This window comes from Vespula pensylvanica, chromosome 21 (genome assembly GCF_014466175.1).
Source record: "Vespula pensylvanica isolate Volc-1 chromosome 21, ASM1446617v1, whole genome shotgun sequence".
Lineage (NCBI taxonomy): Eukaryota > Metazoa > Arthropoda > Insecta > Hymenoptera > Vespidae > Vespula > Vespula pensylvanica.
In genome coordinates, this window is record NC_057705.1 from 2628564 (window position 1) to 2645581 (window position 17018).

Genomic DNA, 17018 nt, shown 5'->3' on the forward strand with positions numbered 1-17018 from the left:
CATATTGAAGCATTTTTGTTCGGTAACGATGTAAAATGAAAAAATACCGAAAGGTTTTCTGATGGACGGAAAAAATCGGAAAAAGGATCAAAAAAAGAAAAAAGAAAAAAAGAAAAAGAAGAAAAAGAAGTAAAGTAAAAAAAAAAAAAAAACTACATACGTTAAGATATCGGGGGTGTGACACAAAAGAGGGAAACAAACCGATGCAAGTAATCACAGCGTCGTTAAGAAATAGTAGCGTCCTGAGGAAGAACATCTGGTGCTAGTTCGAAGCAGAAAACTGTTAAAGCTTCTCTGCTCGCTTTTCTTGTTGATTTCCACGTCGTATCGTGCGAACGAGAATAATGTCCTCGGCCCAGTGTGCTGGACCCGGACACCAGCTGCCGTCTTCAGGAAGATCGATGCGAGCACTTATTATTGCGTCCCAGTGTCTTCCTGTATCGTTTATCTGCTCAGATAGAAAAAGATTCGAAACTGTTACCGTAACGAATATCCGATTTCAGATTTGTATTCTTTTCTCGCGATAAAGTATTATATACAAATAAATATATTAAGATTTCTGTATATTTCTATGTAAGGTCTGATTCTATAAATTTTATTAACCTCGAGGATATCTCCGTTGTTTTGCTTTTTTTATTTTTGAGAATTCATCTATGGAGAAACTTTTTTGATTAATTTGGAATTTTGTTTAATTTAATTTTGTTAAATCGTACGAAGAGTCCAGTGATATGATGATAATTTGTTTGTTTTTGTTTTTCTTTTTTTTTTTTTTGCAAGTGAATGCGAGGAAGATGTACGATGGTTAACTATTTTTTTTCTTTCTTTCTTTTTTTTATTGGGATAATATATTTTTAGTTGTGTCGGTAGAGGTTCTTTATTAGAAAGTATTAACAAATGTATAGGGGAAAGTTATTAGTTTTGTAAATATTTTTATTTCAATATTGATGAAACTGTGAATAAGATATATTTCATTCGTAAGAATTTGTTCGTAATAAATTGTTTATAAATTAATTATGTTTTATATATGTAATATATATAAAATGTGTATTATACATGTTTGTAACAAATTGTTAATCGATTATTAACAATACACTGAAAAAATAGACAAAATTTTTCGTATAGATAAAAGATATTTTCATGTAGATGAAAGACGTGTTTATTAATAATATGCAAAAAAATTGTTTATCCGGTAAAATAATTAATTTGTTTATTAATTATTTATTAATTCCTATAATTTTACAAATTAGTCGTAATCTGAATTTTCTTTGTTAGAATAAAATATTATTTAGTTTGGGAATTTGTTTATAACAAATTGTTTATAACAAATTGTTAATTAATTATTAACAATACGCTGAAAAAATACATAAAATTTTCATATAGATAAAAGATATTTTCATATAGATAAAAGACTTATTTATTAATAATATAAAAAACAATTGTTTATTGGGTAAAAAATTAATTTGTTTATTAATTATTTATTAATTCCTATAATTTTACAAATCAGTCGTAATCTGAATTTTTTTTATTAGAATAAAGTATCATTAGTTTGGGAATTTGTTCATAACAAATTGTTTATAACAAATTGTTAATTAATTATTAACAATACGCTGAGAAAACACAAAATTTTCATATAGATAAAAGATATTTTCATATAGATAAAAGACGTATTTATTAATAATATAAAAAATAATTGTTTATTGGATAAAAAAATTAATTTGTTTATTAATTATTTATTAACTCATGTAATTTTACATATCGTTTGCAATCTGTATTTTTTTTGTTTTTGGCAAAATAAGATTAATTTAGTTTGTAAAGATTTATTTATAACAATTAATTATTAATTTGTTTATAATAATTAATTATTAACAATATATTGGTGAAATAGAGAAAATTTTGCCCTTTAAAATGGTATTTGATTGAAGTATCTACGATTTTTAGTTCCGAAGATATTCCCATTTAAATGGAAGACATTTATGTCTCCATTAACCTATATAATTTCATTCACTCGGTTCGATGACCTACTAACCTATATAAATTCCAAGAATTTACTCGGACTTACTACACTACTACTATACTACTACGATCAGCTGTTCTATGCGAATTATGAATGAAAATCTTTCAAAGGCGATATTTTCCGAACGAAAAATCGTAGAAACTTGAAACCAACACCGTTTTAAAGTATAATTTATTCTTTATTTATTTAAATATTGCAATAATATTGTTATAATAAAAACGATTTTGTTAATTGATTTTAACATTGATTTTTTTCTTTTCTTTCGTAATAAAATAAAGGTAACTACAGTGAAGTTATTAAAATTTTTTTTTTAAGTATAAACATTTCATTTTGTTTATTTAAAATAAAGATCTATTAACAATTGTGATCTATGAAAAATCTACGAAATTGAAAGATCAAAAACTCGAAAGACTTCTTTCGTAATAAGGATATAATTAAAATATCTCTTAAACTAATAATTTTTTGACGTTTATAGGTTAATATTTTTTTATAGAGAATATGAAGCAGCATTGATCAATGCAATCAAAAACATATGATTGCATTTTAGAAAACTCGATTAACCTTCATACGTCCTTTATATGTCTACTTATAAAAAAATTATTTCTGCCACATTATTTTATTACAATCATATCGTATGACTTTCTTGAACAAAGTCTCTCTAAAATATCTCTAAAATATCTCTAAAAAGATATACACACACACACACATACAATATTTGCGACCAAACGAGCAGTGCATACATTTCTAATTCTTTTTCTCTTTTTTTATTTTCAAAATATCGTAACTAAAGATTTTTAAGGATAATATAATTCTTTCTTACAATCGCATTATATAGACAAAAAGGAAATAAATCTTAGTCTCGTCTCATTTCAGTTCTCGTAAAGATATAAATAAGACATACTGAAGTATCAAGAAAATAAAAGCTCTACTGAGAAAAATTAGAGTTTCCTTGAAACTTATTTATCCTGTTTATCCTGTCATAACTATATATATGGCTTTGTGGTACCTAGGTACAGATTATGTCAAGTTACAAAAAATGATTATCCATTGTCTCTCTCTCTCTCTCTCTCTCTCTCTCTCTCTCTCTCTCTCTCTCTCTCTCTCTCTCTCTCTTTGGTTTTCTCTATTTTAAAAATATTTTAACTAACGCTGTAAGGACAACGCAATATCCTTTGTATACGTCGACGACGCATCGACTAAGAGAATGGAGAATCTCAGTCAGTCTCATCTCGTCTCATCTCAGCTCTCGTAAAGATCTAAACGATATCTCTGAAGAGTAAAAAAAGAAAAAAAAAAAGAAGAAAGATAAAAAGGAACAAAAAGATTAAAAAACGTAACGAGAAAAATTAGAGATACTCCTCTCGTCATTAATCCTGTAGCAACGATATGCAGTTTAGTCGTGTATAAGTATCGTCCTTTACGTCGTCAGATTATACGAAATAAGTGAAAAATCAAAAATAATCACAGTTCTGGTAAAGATCTAGAAATAATATATATTAAAGTATCAATAAAATTAAAGTGTTAGAATAAATAGAATAAATCATTACCTTTCTTCAAGATTTCGTGTTCATCCAGTTTCAAGAACAGATTATTTGATCGTAGATAAAATTCTGGTTCGATTATGATTAAAAAAAAAGAAAAAAAAAAACAATGATATCTAAGGAGGATTTACTATCGATCAGTTTGTTTTTATATCGTCAGTTCTGATAAAGATCTAAAACGATGTATATAAGATATTAAAAAAAAAAAAAAATAGAGAAAAACTAGAAAGAAAAATATAAAATCAGAGAAATACGATTCTTTTCTCGAGATATCGTTTATTCTGTTTTAACGATGCATGAGATGTAGTATTAATACTTATTCATCTTGTTCATATCGAGTTACGAAAGAATTGTAAAAGGAAAATCAAGAAACAGAATATGCAAACGAATGTACATAAATACTTATGTCGTACTACATACAATACATAGAGAAATAATAAAAGATAGTAACGATTATTGCAAACGATTTTTCTTTCAGTATTCTTCGTTCCACGATGGTATACGTGAAATTTGAAGATCCTTGATCAGTATTATTGTGAAAGGAGGACGATCGTTTGGATCTCAACTTTGATCGTCAGCTGCGACGAGTTTATTTCCTACGACCGTGGACCACTTTGATTTATCGCTGTTTCTCAGCCAGCCAGTTATACAGTCGAAGTAAAAATAGCTTGATCAAGGTGAGACGATTTTTTTTTCCTTATTTTTTGTTTTCTTCTTATTTCTTTCTTCCTTTTCTTTTTCTTGCTTTATAACATGAATTATTTTGTAATTATTATATTGCGGATTTTAATAAGACATTAATAGATTTCATTTGAATAAAACGCGCATTATAATAAGAAATTAATAGATTTTATTTGAATATATACATAAAATATGGATTGTATACATTAAAACGTTATGCACATTATTACATACATTAGATGAACATTCATTTTATATTGATCCGTGTTATACGAGTCAATATATTATATAATTTTCACTATCATTAGATTTTACGGTTATAATATTTATTTTTGAATAAAATTTTCTTCGTCATTCGAAAACAACGTTAAAGTAATTGAAACTAAAATAGACTCTAAATATAGTCAGGATTTTTTTTAACAATACCATATTATCGATGATCTAACACTATGAGAATTCAATTATTCTAAGTGGACATTATATCTCTTAAACCTTCTCCATCTACATATTCATGCATTTATTAAATATAAAATTACCATAATACAAAATTAATATAAAATTTTCTTCGTCGTTCGAAAACAACGTTAAAGTAATTAAAAATAAAATAGATACTAAATATAATCAGAATATTTTTGAACAACACCACAATATCGATGATCTAATACTATGAAAATTCAATTATCCTAATTCGACATTATATCTCTTAAACCTTTTCCATCTACATATCTATGCATTTATTTAGTTATATACCTAAGATTTCCTTCGTACTCCATTTATTATCGTGTCCAGGAAGATTCGAAAAATTCCAAGTATACTTTTCTCTCTAGAATGGAATATTTTAGCCGTACGATAAGATCGTTTCTTTGAAAAACGATAGGGATCTCAGGGAATCGTCCGTTGGGATTGCAAAATATTCCGATATTCCGTACAACGTTTCCGAAAGAGATTGCTTTGGATCCAGTAGTGGTGTTGCCCTCAGGAGAAGGACCAGGATAGAAAGGATAGGAGGGGAGTCTGAGGGTTGTGGAAGGGGCCAGAGCCGGGACCAGGACCGGTGATAGGGATGGAGATATGGGAGGGGATGGGAGAGGGTTGTGGTAGGGGGAGGGTTATAGAGGGTTGTGGCAGGTCACGTCGTCGCGTGCTCTCTTCTCTACTAAGAGATGGAAAAGGACGAAGCGGTCAGAAGAATGGAAGTGGTGGATAAACGGATAACCTTAAGCCCAAAGTTCTTCGTTCAACTTTTGTCAGAACGTGCCCGTGCTCTCGGAGTTACGGGTCTTTCGGAACGTTTTAGAAAAAAGGAAAAAGAAAGAGGGAGAAAACATAAACGAAAAAAAGAAGAAACGTTTCACGTTCGTCTTTTCTAACCGATTATCCGTCCTCGAAATGTAAATCTATCTTTGTTCGTAGTCTCGTCGTAGTCGTAGTTGTCGTTTCTTCGAATAAGTCCTTCATTCATTTCGAATACGACGTAAATCTCATTCCTGAATCGTCCTTTAGTATTATTCCTTTTTGACGTACTACTGTGGATTCTGTAATATAGATTTAGTCATGTAAACTGAATGAGTTTTCCTCGATGCGTTACAATCACGCTCTTTTCTCTCTCTTTCTTTCTGTTTATCTTCTTTTTTTTTTTTATCTTTCCTCTCTTTGTCTCTTTATAGTATTATTTTATTACGTATTATGTTTGATCTTTATTAGCTTCCAATTTATTTTCCAAATATTTTCATACCCTTATACGTAGTAATATTTAATATTATCTCTTATTTATACCGTTTCATCAACTTTTCTTTTTCATTTTTATCGTTTATTTTATTCTTCCTTCTTCTTTTCTTTTCTTTTCTTTTATTTATACTTTTTTTTTTGTGATTCTTTCGTTCCTACTTATCCAACGTTATTATCGACAAATGAATTAAGGCTTGAATATATAGATATAATGTACGTAACGAGTATGTCGCTTTTCTCATTGTGAATTTGTCATTGTATTTGTTGAACATAAGAATGAAACGTAACACATTTAAGTGTGTTTGAGCTCAGTACGTTTTGTAAGAGCGATATGCGAAAGACATATATATATATATATATATATATATTCTAATTTATACTATCATCTTTAGTATACTCGTTGACCTTATTTATGACATTATATTCGAGCTGAAAAACGAAGCAGAACGTTTTGATAACAGCCGTAACAGCCATAACAAGAGAATTTCTCTTGGATTGGCCAAGAGTGCGTTCATTGGAAGTTATTGTTAGTACGCGACATGTTTTAGCGTATGCGCGTTCTTTCTTTCTCTCTCTCTCTCTCTTTCTTCTCGTTCTTCTCTCTTTCTCTTTTATCTTTTTGCCTTTTGTATCGTGAATGCAGCACAGTCCCAACGTGTTCCATCGGGAAATCTTCGAGAGACGACGAGTTTTTCGGACGATATATACTAACCGTGGCCGCGAATAAACGCCAGGAAAGTATATATGTAACGTAAAGGATACAAGAAAGGAGTCTGTGAATTCAAGAGAAAACAAACGGGTTTCCACGCAGTTTTATATATATATATATATATATAATACATATATCGGATAAAAATGAATAAAATAAGTATACAGTTATCGTGATATTCGTTATAACGATAAATATTTAAACGTATTTCTAATAGATATAGGACAAAAAAGTTGTAATATTTTCTTCCATCGTTAAATAGGTGAGTACGTAAAAAAAGAGTAAGTTTGTGATAAAATATTCGTATACTTATCATAATTTTTGTAAAAATGCATATGTATATATTTTCGTTCTTTTGTTTCTTTTTTGTACACTCATTCGTCATTCGTTAGATAACGTTCAAATGTTTAAACATAACCGAAACAAAATATTATATGTACCTGTGTGTATGTGTGTGTGTGTGTGTGGTGTAGTACGTTCTAAAATCCGGTACAAACAAGCAACTAGTGATTCACGCAAGTTGCCTACGTTACTCTGCGCTCGGATGCGATATTATATTCAAAATATATGTTTGCCATGATGCACGTTCGAAGGACGACAAAATGCCGTCCAGGAGTTTAAGTACGACCAATATAATTTCGTTCTCGAACACGGTAAATAATTCGAAAAAAAAATTTTACATTGAAGCAAGGTGTAAATGTATATTTTTATTTCCTTCGAGTGATACGTTCTTCTTTTCCTTTCTTTTTTTTTTTTTTCTTTTTTTTTTCTTTCAGACAAGAATAAATTTGTAAAATATAGAGTAATATGTTTGATAACGCGAACGATAATATTTTTGTTGGGTAACTTAAGTAATTATTTTTCTTTTTCTTCTTCCTTTTTATATTCTACGCGTAAATATCAATTATAATTATTAAGATCATTCCATTAAGATTGTCTATTAAGATTATCTATTTCAATGAACGTAATAATGATAATAATAATAGTAATAACTACAACATATATGAGGAAAGTTAAAAATAATATTTATTTGTTTTTCCTTATTGCTGATGACGTAGTCAATAGATAAGGTTCAATATGATATATAATAGAGTGGTCGATATGATCAGAACAATTAGTGCTATTAGAATCGTCAGTGTCGACAATTCGTCAATTATTAAGAAAAAAAAAAATAATAAGAAGAAGGAAAGCAGAATCCCGAGAATTGTACGTATTCGACTTATTGTTAATTAAATAAACATTTTTATTATAATAATAATTTAAATTGATATAGTTTCAAGCGTTATAATATTTATTAGATTTTATTTAGAAAAGCATTAGAAAATTGTTAGAAATGAATAGTAAGATATGAATAGTAAGTAAAATCGTGATAGAAAATGTATTTTTAATCGATAGAGATAAAAATATTTTTAATCGATATTTATATTTTAGTTTTCTTCCTTTTTTGTTTTTCTTCTTTCTGTTGTTGTTTCCTTGACTTTTCTTTTTATTTCTCTTATAAACGTTGTAATTATTCTATTGAAACTTTAATAGGTTTTAGCAGGTAAACCAATACCTACGGATCATAATGAATCGTTGGGAAGGAAAAGTCGCGGTCGTGACTGGTTCCGCATCCGGAATCGGTAAAGCGATTACGCGTGCTTTACTTGAAAGGAAGATAATCGTGGTTGGTTTGGATATTCAGAACGAGAAACAGAAAGAAATGGCTAACAATAGAGAGAATGCGACGAATGGATATTATCCTCTTCATTGCGACATTACCAATGAGGACGAGTTGGACGCTGTTTTTTTATTTGTCAAAAAGAAATTTACCGGAGTTGATATTATGGTGAATAATGCCGGTGTTATAGATTTTCAACGCATTATTGGTAAGTTTATTATTATTAATTCTTTCAAATAATTTTAAAATCAAAAATTTTAACATTATGCGAATAATTGTTATTTAAATATTTATAATATCTTATTTTTATATATATATATATATATGTATGTATATATACATTATATAGACGAATAAATAGATAGATATATTTGTATACATAATGTATATCGAAATTTTCATATATGGGATATATATACATACACATACATACATATTAATATTAATATATACACACACACACACACACATATATATATATGTATATATATTAATATTTATTTTCTCATTAATATTTATTATTCACATTTATCATATACACCAATATCGAAATAAATACATTAATTGATGAAAAATAAAAGAAACAAAGAGACGATATAGAAAAAGGAAGCAAAAAAAAAAAAAAAATAGAAAACTAGAAGGGAGAAGAAAAATATGTGCATAGGGTTCTCCCGAAAGGGTTACCATTGGGAAAGAGGGAGCTTTTATACTTTTATATGTATGCACCGTGCCATTGGAACTGGTACGGGACGAGCTTTCGGTATTACCGCGGAAGCTCGGTGGAGCCATCGTTGGCGCATTTTAAAAAATTCCATAAATTACACTTGCAGAAAGCGACAGGAAGACATTTGAAAGGCTGTTAAATATTAATGTACTCGCAATGGCTGTGTGTATGAACCGTGCAGTACGCTCGATGCGAGAGAGGAACGTCGAAGGGCATGTTTTCAATATCAACAGGTATTGTTGTTAATGAACGTCTTGCCCTACGGCATTACGCTTTGTTTATTCATTCGTATTGCGCCTGTCGACGGATGTGCTCGTTCTAAGTGAAAAATTTTCGTATGTCCCTTCGACGATTTTATTAATTGGATTTTCGATTTCATTCAGAAATTCCCCCATTGCTTTTATTTTGCTTTTGTTCTCTCTCTCTCTCTCTCTCTCTCTCTCTCTCTCTCTCTCACCCTCTCCCTCTTTTTTCTTTTTAAGTTTACGTTCAATACACGCAATACTCTTCTTTTTTTATCGAAGAAAATATCTTCAAACGCAATCGTCTTGTGATTTAAATTGTACCCATTGCAGTGTTTTAGGACAGAAACTATTAATACCTTTTTTATCCGACGTCGATGGCTTTAACGGATGGAATTTGTATCCTGCTTCTAAACATGCCGCAGTTGCATTAACTCATACAGTCAGAGAAGAATTGTGTCTCCTTAAAGCATCCATTCGAGTTACAGTGAGTTCGATTGATTGAATTTTATTTTTTGAAGTTTATCGTTTTGTTTTTCTTTCTTTTTTCTTTTTTCCATTTCTTAATTTATTTTTTTTTTTGTATGAATTATTTGTATTTCATAATCGATTAATCTCATTTTCTATAGAGTATTTGTCCAGGTATCGTGAAAACTAATCTATCCAGTAAATTCCCGGTCATTAAAGAATCAGTTGATAAACTCTCGACACTTTTACCGGAAGACGTTGCCGATGCTCTCATTTATGCACTTGGAACACGTCCCGAGGTTCAGGTATGTGATAATTATTTTTTGTCGGGTTTTTTTTTTTTTATTTTTGTTTGATATTACAGTGACATTAGAATTTTTCTTATTTCGTTTTATCGGATTATAGATTACAGACATAACGCTAAAACACAGAGAAGAACTATAATCTATTAAGTTTTCTATTATAAGTAGAATGGAAAATTCTACTGGCTGGTAAAAGTATTTTTCAATAACTATACGTTAATAATAAATTTAAGTCCAAAATTAAAAAGTAATTACATTCAATATATTATAATATATCAAAGAGAAACATGATAAATAAATGATACTTCGATTAAAGAAGATTCGCAAGAAAAAAAATGTAAATGTGATTTACAGTATATTTAAAAGCTTATAAATATGTTAAATTAATGAAATGGTATTATTTTCTTTCCGTTTCTAATAACGTTAAAACGATTCGATATTTCTATAAAAAAAAAATAAAAAAAAAATAAATAAATAAATAAAAGAAAGAAAAAACACGTAAAATAAAATAAAATAAGAAAGTACTTTATATCACAATATATTGAAATATTGTGTTTTTCGATTTTACGATACGTTATGGCTTTTTTTACCAACGTATAACGTTTTCTTCGAATTGATTAATTTAAACGATAAACGATATTCATAATCGAATAATCAATGTTTTATTAACGATCCAAATTTGTTGCACTTTTTATTTTTCCGCATCTAACCACGTGCCGCGTTTGTTTTTCTCCGTTACTACCATGTGTACATTTCGTTACCAGATTGCGCATCTATGTTTGATTTACTCTCGAAATTCTGGCCGTATGGTTATTGTTTGATATTCGCGTTAAGTAGCCTCGTTGCGATATCTACTGTCACCGATGCGGTGACCCAACGTAATATTATTTTCCTCTTTGATAGAAACCTCCATCGGAAATAACACAAGCTAATATTCCAAGAGAATATTCGATATGTTTATAATGAGACTTTGTTTCGTATTATTTCACTGGATCAACTATGAGAATAATGGCAAGATGAAAGATTATATTTTATATATACATACATATATATATATATAATATATATATATATTTATATATATTTATATATATAATGTAATACATATAATAATATATGTACAACAAAAAGTATATATATGACAAGATAAAAGATTATATTATATATATACTCTTTATTATACTTCTATCAAATTATAAGTTTAAAACGATATTAATTTTGTTTTTCTATATCAATGGAATCATATTTAGAAAGAAAAAATAGTAATAAGAAGATAAAAGAAAAAAAAAATATGTACTATATTTTTAAAAGATATAAGAAACATTAATTGATCGTTAAAAACTTTAAAAAACTAATCGAGTTTGCATACAATCGAAGAAAAAAACCACAGACATAAAACAAAAAGAAAAACGCGAAGTTTATATTATCAAAAACTTGTAACATACGAAATTCTCAGAATAATGGACTTATACGTATTTGTGTAGAGGCATATTGAAAAGTTTTCGACTAGGCTATATAACCAAAAGCTTCTCTTATCGTATGAAGTTTCATCGTAAACCGTGATGTAAATAAAATTTAACTATATCGTGGAAGTAGTATCAAACGTTTAATATACTTCCGGAGTAAATATATAGTTTCCTATATGTCGCTATGAAATCGAATCAACACTTTACAATTTCGTATATTTACGTTTTATATTAAAAAAATCTATCGATACAAATTAATTCGATTTTTATGTTATTCCTTGAGATAAAAGAAAAAAAAATAAAGATCTTCAATTTGAAAAAATAAAAAAAACTTTTAACTTCTCTTCAAGAAATTTAATTAGATTTGATAATGGATTATTAGTTTCAGTTGAGATCGTTTCAAAAAAAGATTTCGAAGATCAAACACATGATGGATATTTTCGTTAACATATATAAGAGAAAAGAATTTTATCCTGTTAACTCTGTTTAACGAGTATATTCGTCACGAAGAGATAACAATTTTTTTTCCTTTTTACGACAAAATACACTCGTTTTTGTTTTTTGATGAGTATACTCTGGAAGTTCGAAAAAAGGAAATTACCATTTTTGCTCTTTAGAAATAAATTTTTGTGGAAACTGTTCCCGTCTCGTGAAATTTGGAAATTAAAGTTTGAGATTATCACAGAATGACGTTTTAGACAAATAACGTTGTTCAACAATCAATAACGAAAGAAAAATTATTATTTAACGATTATAACGTTAGAAACTTTATAGACATTTTATCGATCGTACTGTGCGAAGTATTATTTTCATACGGATAATATTATTTTTTTCTTCCTTTACTTTTCATTTCATTTCATTTCATTTCATTTCATTTCATTTCATTTCGTTGTCGTCCTAAACAAATATTCTAAAACGTATTTTTTCAATTACCATTAAAAATTTTAATTAAATTAACAAGAGGGTAATTTCTTTTTACGCGTGACGAATTAATATTCATCGTCGTGTCAAAAAAAAAAAAAAAAAAAAAAAAAAAAAAAAAAAAGAAAAAAAAAGAAAAAAGAAAAAGAAAAAGAAATATCTTTTCACGACAAGAGTACAAATCGTGAAACACATTTAACAGGTTAAAGTTTTGTTGATAATAACGATTAATTCTTCGATTAACAAATTAATTTAACGAAACGATTGATTTTTCGAGAAGCCAATTAACATTTCGTTATAATTTAATTCAACCTTTACATTGATTATATCTAATTATTCTCTGTGTGTGTGTTCGAGTAATATATTCGTTGTCTGAATTTTTTTCTATTTTAACGTAGATAAATGTAAAACAAAACTAACACAGTTAAAAGGTTAATGAAGGTAAGAAACGAAGAGAATGCGGATGGAGAGTGATGATCGATAAAGACGTCTTTGCCGATGCTTCTTAGTAATGCCATTTTCTCTTTCTATCTTACTCACTCTCTCTCTCTCTCTCTCTCTCTCTCTCTCTCTCTCTCTCTCTCTCTCTCTCTCTCTCTCTTCCTTTTCCTCCTTCTTCTTCTTCTTCTTTTTATTTTTCTTTTTCTTCTTCAACCAGCTCAACTCAAGCCAGACATTTAGGAATTTATATTAAAATATGCAAATTTATTGATGCGGGCATATTTGAAAACAGATAAATTATGCCGCTCGTGTATCGCGTTCGCACGATAAAATATCATGGTATATAGGAGAGGGATACTTGCTCGAGAGATCGAAGTTACTCGCATAACGACACGGTCTATCTCGAATGCGATTTATGAGGTTCCTTTTATCACGGTCGTAAATTATACCGTTCATTTACTTTCGATTGATTATATTCGGAGACACACGGCTATATCGTTTTCTTCGAGCATTATTTCGGAGTTTCTTCCTTTTTCTTTTTTTTCTTTACTTGTGCGAGTGATGATAAAAAAGGAAAAAAAAAAGAAACAAGTTTCATTAACACGTTACCACGATAATAGATTAAATTTCGACAGGTTGTCGGATCGAAGTGTTAACGTGTGATTTTTGACGATTCGATGTTATCACAATAGATGTATGCGTGAGTGTATGTATGCGTGAAAAATGTAGAATGTATTGTTTGAAAAAAGTTCAAATATTTCTTTTTTCTTTATTTTATATTTTTCATATAAATTTGTAGATGCAAAATGCTTTAATTTTTGATCGCATGTTTCTTTTATCTTTTCTTTTTTAATATTATCTTTCTCTTCGTGCGTTTTGCAAATTAAAAATAAATCTTCAAGAAAATATATATCAGCTTAATTCGTTCAAATGTTCGTTCATGTCGCTCTTACTTATCCATTTTCTTTTCTTTCTTTTATCTATTTCAAGAGAAAGAAAAAAATTGATGAATCGAATTGTAACTTTAATACAAATAATTATTACAGTGTAGTATTTGAAAACACAAAGGAATTCGATCGAACGATTGATATACACAGATGTTTTTGATCATTAAGTATGATACACAATGAATATTTTATTCTCTTTTATAAGATAACAATGTGTATGATCTACAATATTCTTTTTTCTTGCAATAGATACGCGAGCTGTGCGAATTATTTCTATACGCATACATGGAAACGTTTACTTCGATATATGTATCATCTTAAATGTTAAATAGTATACCATAACAAAAGTTTAAATCAGTCAATTATTATCTTAGAAATTTCGACATAAAGACATATTGAAAAATACGTATTATTATCCAATAACATAAATTCTCATTATCGTAACCCCGTTGAGATTGAGTTAGGATATGGCAAAAGAAAATAAATAAAAATGAAAAGAAAAAGGAGAATGGAAATTCTGACCGCAAGAAAAATTTTGCGATTAATTCATAAGACACTATTATATATGACGTATACTTTGACTTAAAGGCCTTTCTCTTCTGTACTAACGTAGCTAGCATTGTCGTATCGTATACGTTAGAGAAACGTACGGTGTGACTTATTGTTAGACTCTAGAGTTCTATAAACTCGACAATTTAGAAGTGAAAATAGACGGGTCCACAAACAAACGTTTCGGTTTAAGTTCCACGGATATCTTCGTAACTGTTCCCGACAAGGAACGCTTCACCTTCTCTTATATGCTAACAGTTGTTTGACCGCGTTTCAACAGTTTCCGTATTTGAATAATTCCCGGAACGAATTCCAAACAGGCTTTGTAGAATTTCAAGCAATTGAGCTGAAACGGATTGTCAGAGACTTTGACTCCGGTAAAGTCTCTCGCTTTACTTCTTACTTTCGGAAATCGAGTCGTATCCTTGGGAAATTATTTGCGAGGGAAAAATGGAGTTAGATAGGTATATATATATATATATATATATATATATATATATATATACCTACGTATGTATATATTAAAGTGCTGGGCAAAGGGATCGGAGAGAAATGATTGAGATGAGAAGGGTGAGGAGGGAAATTGAGGGATTCGGACGAGGGGAGGTTGGGAAGAAGCGAGGGAATAACGATATCACGGTTCGACTATTTCCGAGACCGGCAATCGCATAGGGTAAACAATTTCCGTCGGACGCGTGCGTCAATACTTTTCATAAATTATCATAATCGGCCCATCGGGCATCAAATATTGACGTCAGATCGGCATGACTGAATTCGCCGGGACTTTGTACGTCGTTATATGTACTATTCAAAAAGTACGTCGAAAATTTCACGATTATTTATCATTCCTGGTCGTATATAGGCGACATTTCAACCCTCCGTTTACCCCAATTTCGCTTTACTCATCTCTTCTATATTCTCTTTCTCTCTCTCTCTCTCTCTCTCTCTTTCTAAAATTGTTGGGTAGAATGGTAGTGCCCTTGCAAATTGGATTAGCGCGATACGTTACGTTATTGCAGCAGACCGAAGCTTCTCTTCTACCCCTTCGACCATCCCCATATCCATTTCGGCCTTCAACCTACCTTCCTTTCATTCCCCTTTCCTCCTTTACCCTTGCATTCGGTGGTTTTGTCGCGGTATCCTTCTCTTCCTCGTCCCTTTACCTACCCCTTCATCCCACTCATTCCACACCATCCCACCCACCAACCTCCTTCTTCCTCATCCAAACCTAATTCCTAAGGATATCCATGGGAGTTCTCGACTATGCTAGGATTTGTGGCTTTCTCCTTCAACGATTTCTCTGATCGGAGCATCAGCAAAGAGAAAGATCGATGAATATACTCAATGAACAATACTATCAACGAACGCATCAAGGAAGTATATCATTGTTGGACGATTCATATAGATTCACTGCGTTTGAAACACTGCATTATTTTTGATTGATATGTTATCTGTGTTTATTAAAATTGATAAGAGTTAACGAATGTTATTTGGTTTAAAAGAAATATGTAAATGTGTTACCGTTTTAATGTGACGTATATTGTTGTATGTAAGTATATCAGATAGTGTATCAATTTTATTTATATTTTTATTTATATCTAGAATTTGATAAATTCGAAAATCTATAAACAAATTTATTAATTCTTAATACGGATTAAATCTAATAGTATAAAAAATTCGTATTAGTTTTTTGATGATTTCTAGTATATTTCCTTCGATCAATAATCAACGTAGAAATTTTAGATCATCAAAGATTTTGGATAATTGGTTAAACGGTAATTCGTTCGACTTGATTTTATCTCTGAACAGAATTAATCTTATTCGAAACGATTTAACTCTGACAAAATAAACCAATTTATCGTATCAATAGCGTAATCACAATATCTTACTTTGTATAAGGATAAAACGATATATTTATGATGTACAATTCATTAAAAAAAAAAAAAAAAGAAAAGAAAAGAAAATCAAGAAAAGAAAATCAAGAGTCATCTCATACTAATGTAATATGAAATGAGATATAGATAAAAATAATATTATTTCATTTTAAATTCTTAGATATAAGGAACGAACGGAGAGAAGATCCAATGAATAAATTATGCTAGTTTGCTTATGAATATTTGGGTAGTAAAATTTGACTGGCAACGCGATAGGTTCGTTAGAGTAAAATTGTTAATGCAAACATAGCCACTTTAACCAACGGTGTCACGCGTAAATGCGCTGTCAGATTTGAGGTAGTCCACGGTCGTTCAGGCATGCAAGCGAGCTCGTGTATGTCACGGCGTGCAAGTGAGGCGACGCAAGCCAGTGGTGATGGTGTGGAGGACGATGGGGGTTGCGGCACAAGAGGGTGGGAAGAGGAAGCGACGGTGAATTTACGTGAAGCTAGCAACACTTTCCTTCTCGCAACGAATAGCGAAACGAGATATCGATCGGTTGTTACAAAGGAAGTATACACGGAGAAAATCAAATTTTACGGTACTCCGTAAATAGACTTTTATGGATTAGATTTTTATGAAGACGACGATATAACATAGGTTAGATCATCCGATTATTACGAATCTAATAATAACTTTGTTTTCATTTTCTTTTTTTCCTTTCACCGTCTCTCTCTCTCTTTTTTTTTTT

The 17018-nt window shown here is 29.8% G+C and overlaps 1 protein-coding gene across 8 annotated transcripts; it reads left to right on the forward strand.

Moving 5' to 3' along the window:
• The first annotated feature begins 4078 nt into the window (after nt 1–4078).
• LOC122636249 (farnesol dehydrogenase-like) lies at nt 4079–16977 on the forward strand. 8 transcript variants are annotated; one of them, XM_043827266.1, is made up of 7 exons: nt 7777–7879; nt 8207–8541; nt 9164–9290; nt 9633–9786; nt 9929–9941; nt 10023–10072; nt 16441–16606. In XM_043827266.1, the coding sequence occupies exons 2-7, from the start codon at nt 8241–8243 to the stop codon at nt 16483–16485; spliced, it is 690 nt and encodes a 229-aa protein (XP_043683201.1). In that variant the 5' UTR covers nt 7777–7879; nt 8207–8240; the 3' UTR covers nt 16486–16606. The 8 variants fall into 8 exon arrangements, 7 of the variants coding, with proteins under 7 accessions (XP_043683198.1, XP_043683201.1, XP_043683202.1 ...); XM_043827267.1 differs by lacking the exon at nt 16441–16606 and adding an exon at nt 10173–10378; XR_006328891.1 differs by adding an exon at nt 16618–16977 and having other exon boundaries at nt 7778–7879; nt 9929–10072; nt 16441–16543.
• Nucleotides 16978–17018: the final 41 nt, after the last annotated feature.

What these genes read in the sequence shown, in the direction of transcription:
- LOC122636249 (XM_043827263.1), top strand. Translation starts at nt 8,241, where the DNA reads ATGAATCGTTGGGAAGGAAAAGTCGCGGTCGTGACTGGTTCCGCATCC. An exon ending in AGATTTTCAACGCATTATTG is followed by an intron (nt 8,542 to 9,163) that starts GTAAGTTTATTA and finishes TTACACTTGCAG; the next exon opens with AAAGCGACAGGAAGACATTT. An exon ending in GAACACGTCCCGAGGTTCAG is followed by an intron (nt 10,073 to 16,440) that starts GTATGTGATAAT and finishes ATTTCATTTTAA; the next exon opens with ATTCTTAGATATAAGGAACG.